Source organism: Corvus cornix, chromosome 3, assembly GCF_000738735.6.
Source record: "Corvus cornix cornix isolate S_Up_H32 chromosome 3, ASM73873v5, whole genome shotgun sequence".
Classification (NCBI taxonomy): Eukaryota; Metazoa; Chordata; class Aves; order Passeriformes; family Corvidae; genus Corvus; species Corvus cornix.
The window spans coordinates 22,903,403-22,919,707 of record NC_047056.1 but is presented as its reverse complement, the minus strand read 5'-3'; the positions used below and the strand labels follow the sequence as shown (position 1 = coordinate 22,919,707).

Sequence of the window (16,305 nt, the reverse complement as noted above, 5' to 3'; positions counted from 1 at the left end):
CATTGTTGCTACAACATGGTGTGCAGGTGCTGCTATGAGCATGGCTACTGACAAAGTCAAAAAACAAAGGAGACCCATCACAGACCCAGATGTCACATCTTAGAATGCTGAGTCTTCAGCATGATTCTGAAAAAATAAGGAGTGTTTTGGGATTTTTTTGTCTTGCTTGCACTTTGCACTTTCTGTATCTTCCCAGTGTCTGTGGTGTTACATAAAGTAGGTATGATTTTATCTCAGTGCAGGCACAGTGGTGTAACCAACTGCATGGGTCTGCCTGCAGTAACCTTCCTGCACTTGTGTTACAAGAGTGAGTGCTGACCCATCAGCTCTCTTGAAACTGAGACCATGGCAGTGCTGTGCTTGGCCAAGGACACACAGTTCATGAGCGTTTTAATCAGTGAAGTTAATTACATCAAGACCTTGTATTACATGTAGTACTTTGACAAATTTGTACTGGGTTTGAGATGACACAAATTACTTCCATGACAGTTCATAGATGATTCCAAATTAATGTATAGTCTGATTAGATCTCCATTAATCAAAGACAGTGGTTATTTTGTTGAAAATGTTAACATTTACTTAAGACTTTTTACAGAACTTTTCTACCGTCATGTGAGTTCTGCAGGAGTAATTTAACTAATAATTCAATTCAGCTTTATGTACTGCTGCCTTCATCAAAGAAGTTGGCTACTGACAGCACTTGTGTTTAATATTCTGTTAAGCCTGATTGAGATACAAGATTAAGTCCACTTATATCTCCAAGAGGAAGGCAATAAAATTTTTCAACATTAATGAGATGACAGCTATAATTAAGCTGCTGGTCAACCTGTGCCAAGCTTACAGGTCCTCACTGTAGACTATCTTAAGTGTTCAGACTGAAACAAAACTAGCATCATTAGCTCTGAAAGAAGGCTCAAAAGACTGGACCTGTTTTCATCTGGTAAAGGCCACCCTAGTTAGTCCTAACTTGATATTACAGATTGATCATGTTGGGGGGTCTCTTTTGCTACATGACCTTTGGTATCCATTCTGCACATATGGGATCCATCTATACACCAAAGGCATGAGGCAAGCTGAGCTGGCTGTTGTCCCTGCTGAGGCACGCTCAAGTTCTTGTGTTGACATACAAGCTTTCTTTGCTTTTGTGACTAAAACCAGCCAATTCAGATTTGAAAAAATATATTGTTATTGAATCTTTCTTACAGTCTACTTTTCTAAAAAAAAGTCTTTTTTTAACAAGAGTACTTGAATGTTTTAGTCTCTCATAACGTACTTGATTAAGATAATTTATCATCTAAGGTAGCATATAGTCCCCATTCTTTGCCCATATTCTAAGTGGACTGTTAGATCAGTATTGATGAGCCGAGGAAGCCTCTTAGGTCTTCTTTTTCAGTGAAGAGATAATTTTTTTTTTTAATCTGTGAGTTTGATTCTTGCTTCCCATCTTTTTTGTTGCTGTTTCCCTAGTTGGGTTCTCAGTTCCCTAGTTGGGTTCTCTTCCTTTTTACTGGAGATGGACTTGATCACTTAAACACTTTAGTTTTGCATAGTCTTTGTCTAGAGTGATGCCAGTGCATTTGAGTCACCCTTCTGCTTTTGTCTTTCTTTGTACTTCAAGTTGTTGTGTTTAAGGCCTCTAGTAGCAGATCAAAATGGAGACACAAATGGTGCCACAGCTTCTCAAGTATTCTACCCAGCAATTATATCATCTGTAGTAGTTTGGGTTAGGATTTAAAACAAATTAAGCTACATCACTCTCTGCAGAATAAAAGAATAGTTTATTATTATATAAGCCATAGAAGATACAGGGACTTCAGCAAAAGGGAAGGTAGGAATGTTAGTAAATTGGTAACGACCTTGGTCCATCTGCCAGGGTAATTTTTCTGCCTTGGTAATTGAAATGTATTCAAATGTGATTGAAAGGTCATAAAGAATGCAAGTCAAAGACTTAAGCACAGTTTCTGATCAAAACATTAAGTATTGTCTTTGACTTTTATGAACTGCTGAAGGACTCTGCCAAATGGTAAGTTTCGCTTATTTAATCAGGCTTCTTTGTTACGACAAACTTTCACTGCAGCTGAGCTCTTCACTTGAGGCCAGTACTCACTGAAACACCGAAGGACAGATGAAGGTCTTTTATCCATAGTTGTCTTGCAGTTCTGCAGAAAAGTGAACACTGAGGCAAATCCCAGCGCAAAGTAATTCTTCAAAAGGGAAAAAGGGCTTATCAAGAGCAGTTTTGACCCATATGATGAATACAGTGTGAGCAGATGTGAAGGATGCTAAAACTTGTGCTGGAAAATATGATCCAGAAACCAGAACTTTCAAAATCTATCCTGGGTGTGCCAGTGTCTATTCAAAAGATTCTTTTGAAAGGAATTAGTAAGATGGTAGATGGTGGCTTGACAACCAGATTGTGCATTTAAGATTTTCAAATAGGGAAAAGAACCAGTAAAACAGACTGATACTTTTCTTTTTAAATGTCCCTTTCCTGTGCAAAAATCAGCTGCATTCAGTGACCATGCATAAAATTTTAAAAGCTCTTCCATTCTATTTCATCCAGAATATTTACTTCAGTATGAGGCATTGATTTTTAGTAATAATTCATATAGAACCAGTAGAAGAGCCAACTGAAAATAAAGGAGAAGGGAAGAAAATGAACCCTCTATCCTCTCTGTTAGGTATGCTAATTATTGCCAAAGAAATTGGCATTACTCTCCTTGTCAAGATCAGGAGTGATACAGCCTTCAGAAGAAAAACAGCCTATTTCAGCAGGGTGAGCTATGTACCTCTGCCCCCATCCCCGCAAAAAAAAAAAAAAAAAAAAAAAAAAAGGACAATATTTTGGTTCTTCTCCAGATAATTAGGGTAAATTGTGGACATGCTGCACTCTATCCTTCTTCAGCGCTGTCTTTGCCCATGCCCAGCCAGCCTCAGTAGCCACCATGCTCTCTTGATTGGGCATCTTGGTATTTTAGTTTAAAAATGATGATGTGGGGAAGTGTTGTTTTGACATGTAGTGATTATAAGCAAAGATATTTGATCACGGTCTGGGCCTGCTTGAGATGCAGCATTCATTGATTAGCCCACATGTATCTGTAAAATGACTAATCCATGTAGCCACACCATTGCACATGAACTGTGGTCTGAAATCAGATCAGATCCAGCTCTGTTCTATTGGATCCACTGAGCTGATGTGAGGGTGCCTGGATTAGTTAATTATTCTGGTTGTGTGGCTGATCCCATAAAGGCAGCGCTCACCACACGCTGGGGAGAGATTTGCAGAGATGATTGTTTAGCAGAGACTGTACATATGGAAATTTGTTCTCATTTCTTCCTTTGTGCTATCCCATTTACAAATGAAAATGACTGCTTCGTAGCCAGTTCTCATTATATTTCTCTCCCATGAGATGTGAAATTAGCGCTAGGAGAAATCCCATGAAAGTTGGGACTGCAGCCCAGTTTCTGTCATCAAGGCTGCCCCACCAGGAGGGGGGAGCAGGGAGTCAGTGAGGCTGGCAGGATCCTGCCCTTTCCAGCACATCTTAGCTAGGGACAGAAGAAGAAGAGGAAACTAGTTGAGCAGAACAGAGTTCTGCCCACTCTCACCTTCGGAGAGGTGTGGGTATACACTGGTTTTGAGCAAGATGTATATATTGGCATTATTGACAGTCATGTTAAAAGATTTGCAGCACTGCTTTTATTACACTGAATAGCAGAGCCCACGTGCAACAGAGAATGTAACAGCTGTGCATCAGATCATGCTCCTTCCTAATTTGATGTGGAAAGATTATATCTCATTGCACTAAACTGCACTTTGTTAAATAAGGCAATTTAAATATAGGCAAAACTTTCTGGCAAGGCATAGTAATTCTATGACTTTGTTTTATGTAATGGAAAGGTTTTTTCCTTCCAGAAAAGGGAATATGCTGGTAAAGATACAACAGTTTTAAAAGATGGGGGCTTATGAGATGTTCTGCAGTTGCAGACTTGTTTCTGTACATGGCCAGTGCAGCCATCTTTCCTGAAAGGAACATTGTGAGTGATCCCCTTCAGCGGCTGCTCAGGAAGCTTGCTTAAAACAGGGAAGCAAGGAGAACAGCTAGGCTGTTACAAGATTTAATCTTTCCATGTGCATTCCTCTAAGCCAGCTACAAGGCAAAGAAGGGTTGTATCCATCAGTGTCAGCTTGGGTTGATGGAATGGTTTTGATCTCTGTGACCGCACCGGTAGGTAACTGATTCAGATTTGTGCTCGTCAGACCTCCTTCCCTTGGCTGGCTGCTTGCTGGCTGCTTACTGGCCTGAGATCAGATCCCAGGAAAGCAGAGCAGGGCTTAGGAAATGAGATCACTGTCCTTGGAAGTGCTGGCAGATTTTGCATGGTGATACAGCTGCCTGGGAATTTCTAATCTGTGTTTTCTGACACAAACGATGAATGGTTTACCAGCTTTTGCTTCAGATGACCTCTGTGCTTACACAGCTCACCCAGGTAGGCCTGTATTTTCAGGTACTCTCTGTTTGTGTTGCCTAGTTAACACAGAAAGCAGGGAATAAGGCATTCCCTCCCCAAACTCAAAAGCAGATGTACTCTTGAAATCCAGAATGTTTTTTCTGAGAATATACAAGCAAATTGTCTAATTTTGTCCTTGAAGTCAATTAAATATTGACATTATTCAAGGAATTTTAAATTAGTTTTTTCCTTTGTTTCAAGTGGTCTTGATGATGGACCAACACAGACTTGTTTTCCCCCCAAAATTAAAATTAATTTAGTCTTATCCACAAACTATCTGTAATGGAACTATTTTACTGATAATTCTTCTATTTAGTTGCTATGATTCTATGGGCTGCAGCAGGGTCAGGTCAGCTTGTACAGCTGAAAAGTGAAGCAATTGTTCCATCAAAAACTGGTCTACTGAGGTCAATCTGGTATGGCCCTTTTGCTCCAGATAACTTGTGTGCAACACTTCCATTTCATGGGATATGCCACCAGTGGGATGGGGGTTGTTTGTTGTCAGGGTTTTCTGTTGGCTCATGGCTACCTTCAACTACCCCTGTGCTTCCAGGGCTGCCTCCCTAAGTCTGCATCAGCTCTTTTCTTTGCCCTTTGGTGACACTGTGAAAACAAGACTCAAGCAGAAGGGGAGTAACTTCATACAGCCTGAGACCAGCAGTGTTCAAAATCCTTTAGTCCTGCATCGATTGCTATGGCTCAGTAAACGACTGCAAGATTGCCTGGTTACCTTATCTGGGCACTTCCATCCCTCAAGATATTTGTATTTGTGCTAAGTGAGAACCCAGCTCAATGACCCCACTTGTAGTGCTAGCTTTACACTGATATAGCAATTATCAAAATGCAGTGTTCATGTTAACATTGTGCTCTCAGCCCTTCGCTTACTGCATTAAACTCTAGCAGTTAATATAGTTTTTATCCACGGAGCATTTCAGGTACGAGAGCTCTGTGATAAGGAGTTGTAGTTTGTTTGTTGCTAGCGTAGCTGGTTGTAAATACTTGTTAAATTTGTCACACTGTCTGCTTTTTTTCTTATTCTTAATGCTGTGAAGAAACAAGACAGCACCATGGAATAGCTGCAATGGTCTTGGAATGTAAATGGTTTTGAAGATGACAAGGAAAAATGGCAGATTAAAAAATGGGTTGCAGGTAGGAAGGGGACTGTGAATAATTAATCCTTAAATCATTCTTCATATTTAAAAATTAATTATTTTATGGTCATTTAGGCATCTTATATTCATGACCATTTCAGGGTACCTTAGCCAGCGATCACATTGGGGAAATAAATTATAGTGCTCCACCTTTTTACCCAAATGTTTGCTTACTGGTGATTGATGGCATGTGTCTGAACCCCTGGTTTAAATCCTCTTCTTTTGTGAGTATTTAGCCTTGATTTCTCAAGAGCTCCCTAGCACTAAAAGGCAAGAGAAGGAGCTTCACTGTATGTGAAAAGCCTGACACACAAACCTAAATCCAAGAACCCCAGTTAGACTGGTAGATAAATCTTCCTGAAATTTGAAGCTCTAGTAGATGGGAAGTTAATTCACCTTTCTACTCAGCATGTCTTTCTATATATAACATGGGCATCTCTCTGCTCAGTGAGAGGCAGATGCTCACCTTAGGATCCTGCTAGGCAACAGCAGTGTTCCCAGCTCTGCCTTTGGGATGTTCATGTTGTCCTGGGCAGTTAACTCTTCATTCTCCTGTTTCATCTTAAAACTGTAACAAAAGGAGGCTCCTGGCTCTGGTGTTTTCATTGGTGTATATAACACTCAGCAGATAATTACGACTGAAAACTGCCCTAAAATCTTTGCAAGTCTCATCTTTAGGTACTTGTTCACACCATGCAGTTCTGTTGGGAATACCTGAGTAGACATTTAATGATAAATACAGTGTTGTCCTAAGCCAGATACATTACTCTAAAATGTTTTCTTTGCAGAACGCTTCATAGAGGTAGCTCTTTTGCCTTGCTTCTGGGTGAAGATGCATCTTTGTTTACAATAATGCTTTTAGAAGCTTTTGTCTCCGTACTAAAAATAAATGAGCATTAAGATTTCGTATTTTGTGGGCTTTGATTTCATATTAGCTGTGTGTAGCTCTCAAGACATGAGAGGAGAGGGAAGATTTACAGATTCAACCCTTCATACTCTGAAAACTAAAGCTGGTTGGTTGGGGTATTTTTCCTTTCCCATTAGCAGTTTTGGCAGGAAAATTCCAACAGGCAGTTTTCATCAGTCTTCCTTACTGTTAATTCAAATTCAGCAGTAGCACGAATATGCTTCTTTTGATTTTAGTTGAACTACTCCAGAGTCAACTTGATATGCATGAGGCCACAATTACTGCCTAAAATATCAGGCTTTTTTCCACTGACTAGCTCTGCTGGGAAAACTACTAGAGGGTGAAGATTTATTTTAAAACATGAAGCAGAAGGCATAACTCCTGTGAAATTTTTTTGTGCTTTTTACAAGGGTTAGAAGTAAAAATGCTTAGGGTAGGATAGTATCACAAAAACACTCCAAGAAATATAGAGTGAAGTTATCCTGCTCGTATCATGTGATACATACAGGGGAAATAACTCTTTTTGTCTACGTTGTGCAGCATCTGGAGAGCTGGTAGTGGTCATGGTTAGTTAGCATTAAATGAGGTTCTAGCTCCAAAGACAAAACAGAGAATCCATGCAGGCAGGTGTATCCTGTATGGATACCTGCATCCACAGAGCAGTTGCCAGCAAATAGCACAACGTGATGGTTGTGGGGGTTTTTGTGTTTTGTTTTGTTTTTCTTTCATATACGTACTTAGTGCAATGAAAATAGTGTTGGCACCACCACTGAATTGTGTTGAGGGGTGCTTCATAAAAGCTATAGGATGGGCCAATCTATTGAGCTCTACCTGTGAATTTATTTATTTGCAGCTTATCTAATTAACAGGAAAAAGTGTGATCAGCAACCTTAGCCCTGACACAGGTTAAGTTGATACCTTGTTGCTTAAGAAAGTCTTTGTCAGCACACAACTTCCTTCAGCGCCATCAAGCATAAAAGTAAAATGATTTTAGCTATGGTGAAGCCTGGTTCCATGCACAGTAAGAACACAGGAAAGCCACAACTTTTGTGACCTCTGTCTACTAAATCCAACCTGTTTGCATTATGAGAACACTAAGAGGCTTTGGCTTTTTGCTTTCAGTAATGCTGATCTGAATGAGTTGTGGTCATCCTGTGTTGCAGCTGATGGTCTTGGACTGTTATGTCTCCATTTTCAGTTTCTCACAGCAGTGATAAGTACTCAGAAAGCCTCAGATGTAAGCATTCTTCAGGATGATAATGATTTAAAATTCACGTAAGTAGACTACTATGTTCTACGTTTGTTAGTGCCTTTTGCTGGAAACTGCTTCATGTCTACCAAAGAGGAAGATTTTGTGGTTACTGCCAGTGTACCTGGCTGAGGTTCAGGTCTAGACCTGAAAGCTTAGAATTTTGTCCTTCTTGGTCATGTTTCCAGATGCTGCATGGGACCAATCTGAGTTATCCTTTGAGCATTTCCCTGGGTTTCCTTTGAAATACTACCTATTGTACAGTAATACTTTTTATTAATATTTGGACCTTTTCCACACCCACCAGCTAAAAGTGTCTTCAGTGCCTGGAAATCTATAGGAATAGGTCAGGTCAGCCTTACCTAATCTGCCAAGCTGGTTCCCCTTGGCTGAGCTCCTCTGCTCCCAAGCTGCACAATGGATGGAGGGGAAAGCTGTGGGAGCTGTTAGCTGGGGGCTCATAATGGGACATGGTGGTATCTTGAATTTACAGACCCTGTGACTCTGTGTGCTGCTTTCTGTGGGGTGGGAGGATGGGACTTGGAGGGCTGTGTGTTTGTAGAATTTATTGCCTGTCCTTTAACACATGTGCAATGTGGAGTCTGAAAGTAGCCGCAAAAAAACCTGCTCTGAATCAGGCTAGGGCTTTGCTATAACACAGCTGAAAAGAGACTGAGTTTTCTTTTCCAAATATCTGAGGACTAATTGGGTATCAAACTGCGCCGTGTTTGTAACACATGCTGTGTGACATTCCCTGCTGTAGTGGTCAGACAGGTCCACCTGGAAGTGACAAAAAGACATTAAATTAAAATTAAAAAGTGCAGAGTTTATCTAGCCCAGCCTTTGAAGATGCTTCAAATGTTGGGCTAGATAATAGGCGTCTTTCAAGAGATCTTTAGTTTGGAATGCGTTCTTTTTTCTGAAAAAGTGGTAGTTTTACTGATCCTCTAAGTATGTTAGTAATTGTAGGTAAGAGACGTCTTGGCCTCAAATGCTGGTTTGCTTTGGCTTTTTATTATGCTTGGCAGACTGGTGCCTGTTCTTCCTCCTTCCCACCATTGTGTCTCTTTAATTCCACTTTACAGAGGAGTTGCTGCAGTGTCTTGTCACATTTGAACTTTTGTTTAAGAATAAATTTTCCTGAGTGCTAAGCCTTACAGCAACTTAGGTACTTCCAAATCAGAGTAGATGCATGCTCCTGAAGCCAAGCTTTTCAGGGAGATTACTTCTTCTGACTTCAATTGATTTAATAACTACTCTGCACTTGAAGACTTCTGAGGACTGTGCAGCCAAGGCACAGCTAAAAATAATGTTCAGGTCCAAGAGCCACTAAGGCAGTTTTGGAAAATGCAAAATGTAACTGCAGCCCCTTTCTCTTACACCTCACAGGTTGGAAGGAACAAAGGACTGTTTCCTAGCATTTTGATGATGATTGAAACCTGCCCAAAACATTGCCAGTGTGATTCTTTTTCATTACTGTGAGTGATGAGGAAATTTGAAAGAGCTTCTTTCTGGATACATGATTAAATGTTGGTTCAAATGATTTGAACTGAGGTTATAGGGATATAACTGGTCTTTTAAGAGCTGTGATCCAGACTGTTACTTTTTAATTGAAAGCTTAGTTTTACACCACTCCTGTCAAAATCCAGAATGTGTTAGAAACATGACCTTTTCTAGTAGTTTTCAAAGTATCCAGAAATACTTTGGAATGAGGGATAGGAAGTTGAAAGAAAGGAGTAACTCCAAAAGCTGTTCCTGTAGCAGCAAGTTTGTATCAATTCTATCTTGATGGTGTAATGAAGACAAGTCTCCTGCTCTTTAGGCTAAAAGCTGGGTACATAATATACCAAAATGTGGTTTTAACCAGCAAGACTCCTAGAAAGTCCACGAGCTCTGTTGGACAGAGCAGTGCCTCAGGACTAGCTGGACCTGAAGACTTCTCTGGGAGGAGGTTGTGTGATAGATGATCAAGTGCTGCTGCTACCTCTCTACAAAATTTGCACTCCTCCTCACAAAGGAGCTCGTGTTTGATGTTTTGTGGAGCAGCATACCTCACCATAAGCAGAGAATTTGGTTGTGATTCTCACCCAGTGTTCTTTTGTTAAAAGTAATATCCAGCTGTCTTAGAAGACATTTGTGCAGACATTTGTGTAAAGCTCACAAATATTGCTGGATTTTCAAAGAGCATATGAATTAGTCCTTGTATCTACAAATAGCATATGTTAATGAATACATTAATCTTCCTGTGAAAAAAAAATTATGAAAATCTGAGTAGTCCCATGAAACTTGGCCTTCAAGCCCAAAATCAAATTACTGAAACCAGTCAAGAAACTGTAAGATTTAAGGTGTTACGTGACATGGTTTTGAATAGACAGACTTAATTCAGTCATTTCCTAACAGCCTAGTGCTTGATCTGAAACCAATAATGTTTTAAAGAGCACATTCTATGTATGACTTCATAGAGAGAGACTGATCTAGAATGCAGACATGTGCCCTTCCAAGCAGAGTTTGGAGAGTGGTACAGCATAGGTGAGGGTGCAGTGGTTTAGGGGGATAAGGCAAAGCTGAGGAGTCACCAAAAAGAAGAGCCCTCTGAATGGTGTCTGAGAGTAGGAGCAGAATGAGAGACAGCGAAAGGCCTGAGGGACAAACGTACCTTACAATGCTGGCCCAGGGTAAAAGGAGGACATTTCCTTGGAACTGTGGATCCGAGGCCATTGGTACTGTTTGGTTGCTTGGGTTTACAAGGAGAAACTGTGGAAGCCAGAAGAAGGCTCCTGTGACCTTGCCTTGTGAGAGAGCAGCTCGTGCTGCTGTTTGATTGTGGAGGTCAGCAACAAGGAAAACGCATGCTGGGCAGAATTTGAAATTGCACCCTTGCTGCATTAGCATTACTTCAGGTGTCTTTCCCTACATCATCACCTTCTGGAGACCAAGTTCTTCAGACTTTTCAATAACCTTATGGTATATCCAGTCCTAAAATGGAAGAGATGAGTGAAAACAGTTTAAAGGTCCCCTGCTTGCTTCAGGCTGTCCTTGGGCTGCTTCTCAAGTGTGGATGTACCTGTGCAAATCTGCCTTGAGTGGGCTGGAGCTAATCTGGGATTGCCAAGGAGCAGAACGTGATGCCTTTGAAGCAAAGGCATGCATTTCCCCACACCCACCCACCAGCACTACACATGGTTCCAGTATGGCAAGAAAGGGCGAGGCATAGGTGCCCCTTTACCCCTGCTTGGAGCTGCCTCCTACCTGAGCAGCAAGAAATGCTTTGGGATTTGTGCAGCACCTCCTACAAGAACTGTAGCAAGATTGAATTTTTAAAAATCCCCTTTTCCTTTGCCCATATTGGGGTCACTTCGTCTTCCCCCTTCCTTCTCACCTTCATTAGGTCAGGAGGAGATGATGTGCTGAATGCTGCCCCTGACACCCGTTACTGTACAGGATAGACTCCCTGCATTCCAGGAGGATTACCACAAACCTGATTATAGTGGCTAAAAAACCTGTGAACCCAGGTTCTGGGCACTATGGAGGAATCTTACTGGAAGCCTAAGACATCTAGAAAAGATGTCCAGTGCATAGCTATGTGTTCTGACAGGATCTCTATACACTGCTTGAGGAGAGCAAGCAAGTCAAACTACGGTTGGCACATTTTCTGTGTGCCAGAGCTTTACAGTATTTAAAAATGCAAAACATGTAACTAGCAAATTTCCAAAGTGCCCCTAAAACAGAAGAACAATTCTAGACTCAGTCCTTTTTTAATTTTCTGGCTCAGTCTGTATAAAGCAGCCGCCACAATATTGCTGCCAGAAGAGGTATGTTTTTATTACATCTATTGACATACTTTCACATGCAATTTTAGCAGAGACAAAGCACAGCTGGGCTTTAGCTTGCTGTTGAAGGTGAAACCTAATCTGCAGTAGCCTAATTTCACTGAAATAAAAACAAGACTTTTATGGTTAAAAATCCCTTTGGAGATACCTCAGCAAATTCATTTTGTGAAGCAAATAATTAAACAAAAGTATAATTTGGCTTCAGGGGGTTGTGAAGACAAGGGATTAATATTTGTAAATGTCTCCATGAAAATCAGTCAGGTTACAGGACTGGATTTCACCACAAAGCAAGGCTAGAATAATTAGAGGTTCATGAAACAAACCCAGCTATTCATAGCAGGGGGAAGCAACTTTTTCTAAACCTGTCCCAGGATGAAGTGTGACAGTGCCCAGCTCTTGGGGCACAGAGGAAGGATCCCAGCACATGCCATCCCCAGAAGTGCAGGACTGAGTCTGGGGCTGTGAGTTCTGCTGAACTCACAGCAGGGTAGTGAGCCAAGGCTCAGCTGGATGTGAGCACAATTTAACTGTCCCCTGGCTGGAATTAGCTTGGAGCCTGGACAAAGCCAGCCTGCAAAGCACCTTGTAAATATACCTTCAGAAAGAGCTCTTCCTGCAGAGTATCATGTTGTGCAGAGGTTACAGCTTCTCTCCATCCCTTCTTCCAGGCCAATCTCATGTCTGCCAGCAGGTTCCTTTAGACTGGAGTTTTCCCCAAGAGGGGCAGCTTTTCTTTCAGAAGCAGGTGTTGGTAGTTCAAGGACAGCATGCAGAAAACCAGTCATGCACATAACCAAAATTTTTATGTCAACAAAAAAGCCATTGAAAAAACCCACAAACGTCTTTCTCTGTGTCCTCTTTCCCCAGCCAACACACACTGAAAAACATCAGGGCCTAGCGCTGAGGATTTCAACCTGTAAGATCTGAATTTCATACATTCTAAAGAAAGGAGGAGAACGGACAAAGGGAACAGAGGTGTCAGGAAAGGTATCAAAGAAAGCAAAACCATTTACTTGATTACAGATTTTTCGAATTATTTACAACTCCACTGGAAAGCAACAGACCTTTTGGCTTGTGACCTCCTGCTTACTGCTGTTTGCTGTGATAAGTTCAAGTGAAAAGATGGTGACTTTTGTGTGAAAGAATTTGTAATATTAATGAAACATCATTTCCCCAGCAAAGGTTTTATATATTGGAAGAGTCTTTTTAGTTAAAAAATAGCCTGGGCATCAGGCAAATCAGGCAGAGAGGTCTGTCTGTTCTTCACTGACACATATTAGCTGTTGGTGGGCTGAAGAGGGGTGCATCAGGCTTTACACCAAGCTGCAGGATATCCAAAACAATCTTAATGAGAGATTACCCCAGACTCCTTTTGCAGAACAGGTAACTGGACTAGTTCAGATTTTTAATAATCTTCATTGTGGCTATATATCCCTTTGTGCCTAGGAAGTACCATAGCCAGCTTAAAGCATCAGGGTTCATTGGGGCAATCTGCTTGATAGACAAACCCACTACAAAGGAGAGGATCAAAACAGACCTTTGTAATTCGACAGGAATAAATCTGGTCCAATTCCCTGACCCCCCCTGCCAGGGGGTCAGGCAACCCTGAAGCTTAGACAATTTTCCTTTTCAAATTTTGTGGGTTGACTCTACTTACTTATGAGACTGAACTGCTAATAAAATTAATTGGAAGCATCGTAAGTTGGTCTTCCCAAGAGTATTTCTACTTGAAGCAGTCATTAATTATTCTGACTGGTATTGTCTGTCTTTTCTATTTATAGGCTGGCCATGGGCAACCCTGACTGTTCTTGGGTTCCTGTACTGCTATTCTCATGTTGGAATTGAGTGGGAGCAGAAGTACGCGGCGCATTAGGAATGATACAAACAATTATTCTTAAGGCAGGTTAATGGTTTTTCTACACTGGATATTCTGTCTGCATAAGGGTGAGCCAGACCAAGTCTTCAGTCCAGGTATTAAAACCAAAAGCTATTTAATTGATTCTGGATTGCAAATGCAGGAATTGAACTGCAGAAACACTGATGGCCTACGGCCGGGAATGGGGAGAAATTATGAAGCGTTTGGAATTGTGTTATTTTTGTAAAACAGCATCTCTGTGACGCTATGTACATTAGAAGTGTACATCTCAGAACAGGTATTTTATATATGTTGAGGATTTTTTTCATGTTTTGCTGCCTCTTTTGAGATACTGAAGAAAAAAAAAAAAATTCTACCTTGGAGAATTCAAAAAGCCCAATCTCTCACAGTTGGTGTCTGGGGGCATGTAGGGCTGTGCCCTGCACTTACACTGCTGCATGAAGGGCATGATGCTCATCAGTTCTTCCTGATTGCTTTCTGATATAAGCTAGAACATTTTGTATTCTCACTGACTGGAGTAGTTCTGCCTTAAGCTACTTTTCCACCTACCGTAGCAAAGTCTGCTTTTTCTTTTTAAAGTCTTCATTTAAAATTTTGCCTTTAAAATAACACCTTTTTGGTAACCTTAGAAATGGTTTTGTTTCTTTAAAAAGAGAGAGTAGGGAGGCAGGTCTTTTCTTAAGGAACAGCTTTCCTTTTTAATCAAATATGCTCTTAAAGCTCCTCGGGCTTTAAGTGCTGTCTGCCTTGTCTTAGAGCTAAAGCATAAAATACTACCTTTATTTTGGGGCTAATACCACCTTCAGACTGTTCAGTCTGCCTCTTGTATTGTTACAAAAGGAGATATCCCCAGTCTGGGTGAATGGTAAATCTGTTCAGTCTGCTTCATTCTCTGGTGTCCAGACAATCAGCTCCTGCAATATATTGCAGACACCCTAGGAGGAACTTTTCAAGTTCACCTTTAGGAAAAAACAGAAAGGTCCAATACAGTGGCACCAAATTAGCTGGAGCTCCATGTCCTCTGCCCACAGCCAGACCTGTTACAGCAGCATCTTTGCCCAAAGATTGTGTTGTCCAGAGCTGGGAAGGTCATGCCTGCAGGTGTCCATGTTGCAGGAGTGCTTCAGCACACGCTGCTTTCTGAGGGAAGGGGAGATCCTTCCCCTGTCTGGTGCTGTGGGTGTCTGGTACACTGTTCTGTTTTAAACTGATATTGAAGAGCAGCCAGAAGACCTTTAGTCTTTCTAAAGTTAGACATTCTCCCTAGGCATGGTCAAAAGGCCACGAGTTCTGGAGAGGACTTCTTCCAAAAGCAGCTTCCTTCACCCAAAGCATGTCAAAACTTGTTCCATGCCCCTGGCAGACCTTTCAGCCTGTTTGGAGTTAGTATCCTACTGTCCATCACTCCTGCAGCTTCAGCCAAGTCTGATACAACTTATCCCTTCAACAAGGAATTCAGTTCCTGAGAAAAATAAGCAGAAATTCAGTCTTCTGCTTATTGCCTGCATTTCTGATGTCTCTGCTGCTCACAACTATGGCAGCCTTCTTGTACCCTCCATTTATTCCTGAAGAAATAAGGGCAGAGGCTTCAGCTCTCTATCCATGCAGAGAGAAGCCCATCTCTTTCTGTTGCAAAGCTTTTTTTGTTGAGTGCCCCCGCTCTCCTGCCTTGAGAATGTCATGATTTCCCCTGGAAGCCAGTTCTGGGAGACACCATGGCCTGTTGAAAATAACTTACCTTGAGTGCTGCCTGGCCAGAAACATGGCCCTCCTGACTGGCTGAATGATGATTGCAGGGATTCTCTCAGCCACAGAGTATATGGCTTTAAGCCTCTGAATTTATTAACGGGATCTGATATTGGCCTCCATTTTGGGGCAGCACTGAGATAAGGGCAAGAATTTTCTCAAACTTTGCAATTAAGTGGAATTAGCATTAGAGCAAAAAGTCATGAATCTGTTCTTCAGTCTTATTGATTACCATTATTACATGAACCAAGGAGCTGCTGAGTGATTGGATTCCAATTTGTATGCATGCAGAACTTCTGGGTCCAATATGGAAATGACTCTGAAGGTCATATAGAGATGCTTATTTCAGAACTAAATTGTTTTCTATTTTTTTTCAGTGCTTTATATATCTTTCATAATTTTGTACATTTTTCTGTTTCTGTGAATAAAGCTGAAATGGACTGTTGGCTTGAGAACTGTGTCTTGGAAAACTATAGCCTTGTGTAAGAAAAATAAGTGCTCCACTGTGGTGGAGAAACACTAATATTCACTGAAAGCCTGCAGGATGGGCACAATGCAAACTGGTCACTTTCATCCCTGCTGTGCACTGCATGCAACATGCATTCCCTAGTGGTGTGAGTTTAAAAAGCAAATAAGCCTTTTGTAGCTGGGTTAAGGAGAAACTTCCACATGTGAAGCTTCTGAGAAGAGCAGCATGCACATAAGATTATGCTTCCCACTCACACAGTTCCTTCTCAGTCCTGCTTATACAGCAGCTGTCAGCATGGGGCATGTTCTGTCAGACAACACACAGCTCTATGCCTGAAGCACTTCAAACTTGCCACTGAGTTACACCTTCAGCTTGAAGACAACATTCCTCAGCACGGCCTGAGAAGAGACTCATCATGTGGCACCTGATCTAATTGTGTGGTAGCCCAAAGTGGCATCCTCCAAGCAAGGCCTCTGTGACAGCCCTAGAGAGGTGGGAGTCTGCAGAGACCTGGAAGAGACTGGAGTAGCCGTGCCACTTGCCAGAGGAAAAAGATAGGTGAGGG

At 41.4% G+C, this 16,305-nt stretch overlaps 1 protein-coding gene across 3 annotated transcripts in view; it reads left to right on the top strand.

Moving 5' to 3' along the window:
* HHAT (hedgehog acyltransferase) overlaps positions 1-15,723 on the top strand; it is a 151,607-nt gene extending 135,884 nt beyond the window's left edge. For 2 of the 3 annotated variants that reach the window (XM_039568916.1, XM_039568912.1), the window contains one exon: positions 13,431-15,723. In XM_039568916.1, coding sequence (XP_039424850.1) covers positions 13,431-13,522 — 92 coding nt within the window. In that variant the 3' untranslated portion in view covers positions 13,523-15,723. The remainder of the gene's footprint in view (positions 1-13,430) is intronic. The other variant, XM_039568914.1, reaches the window with a different exon arrangement.
* The last annotated feature ends 582 nt before the right edge of the window (positions 15,724-16,305 follow it).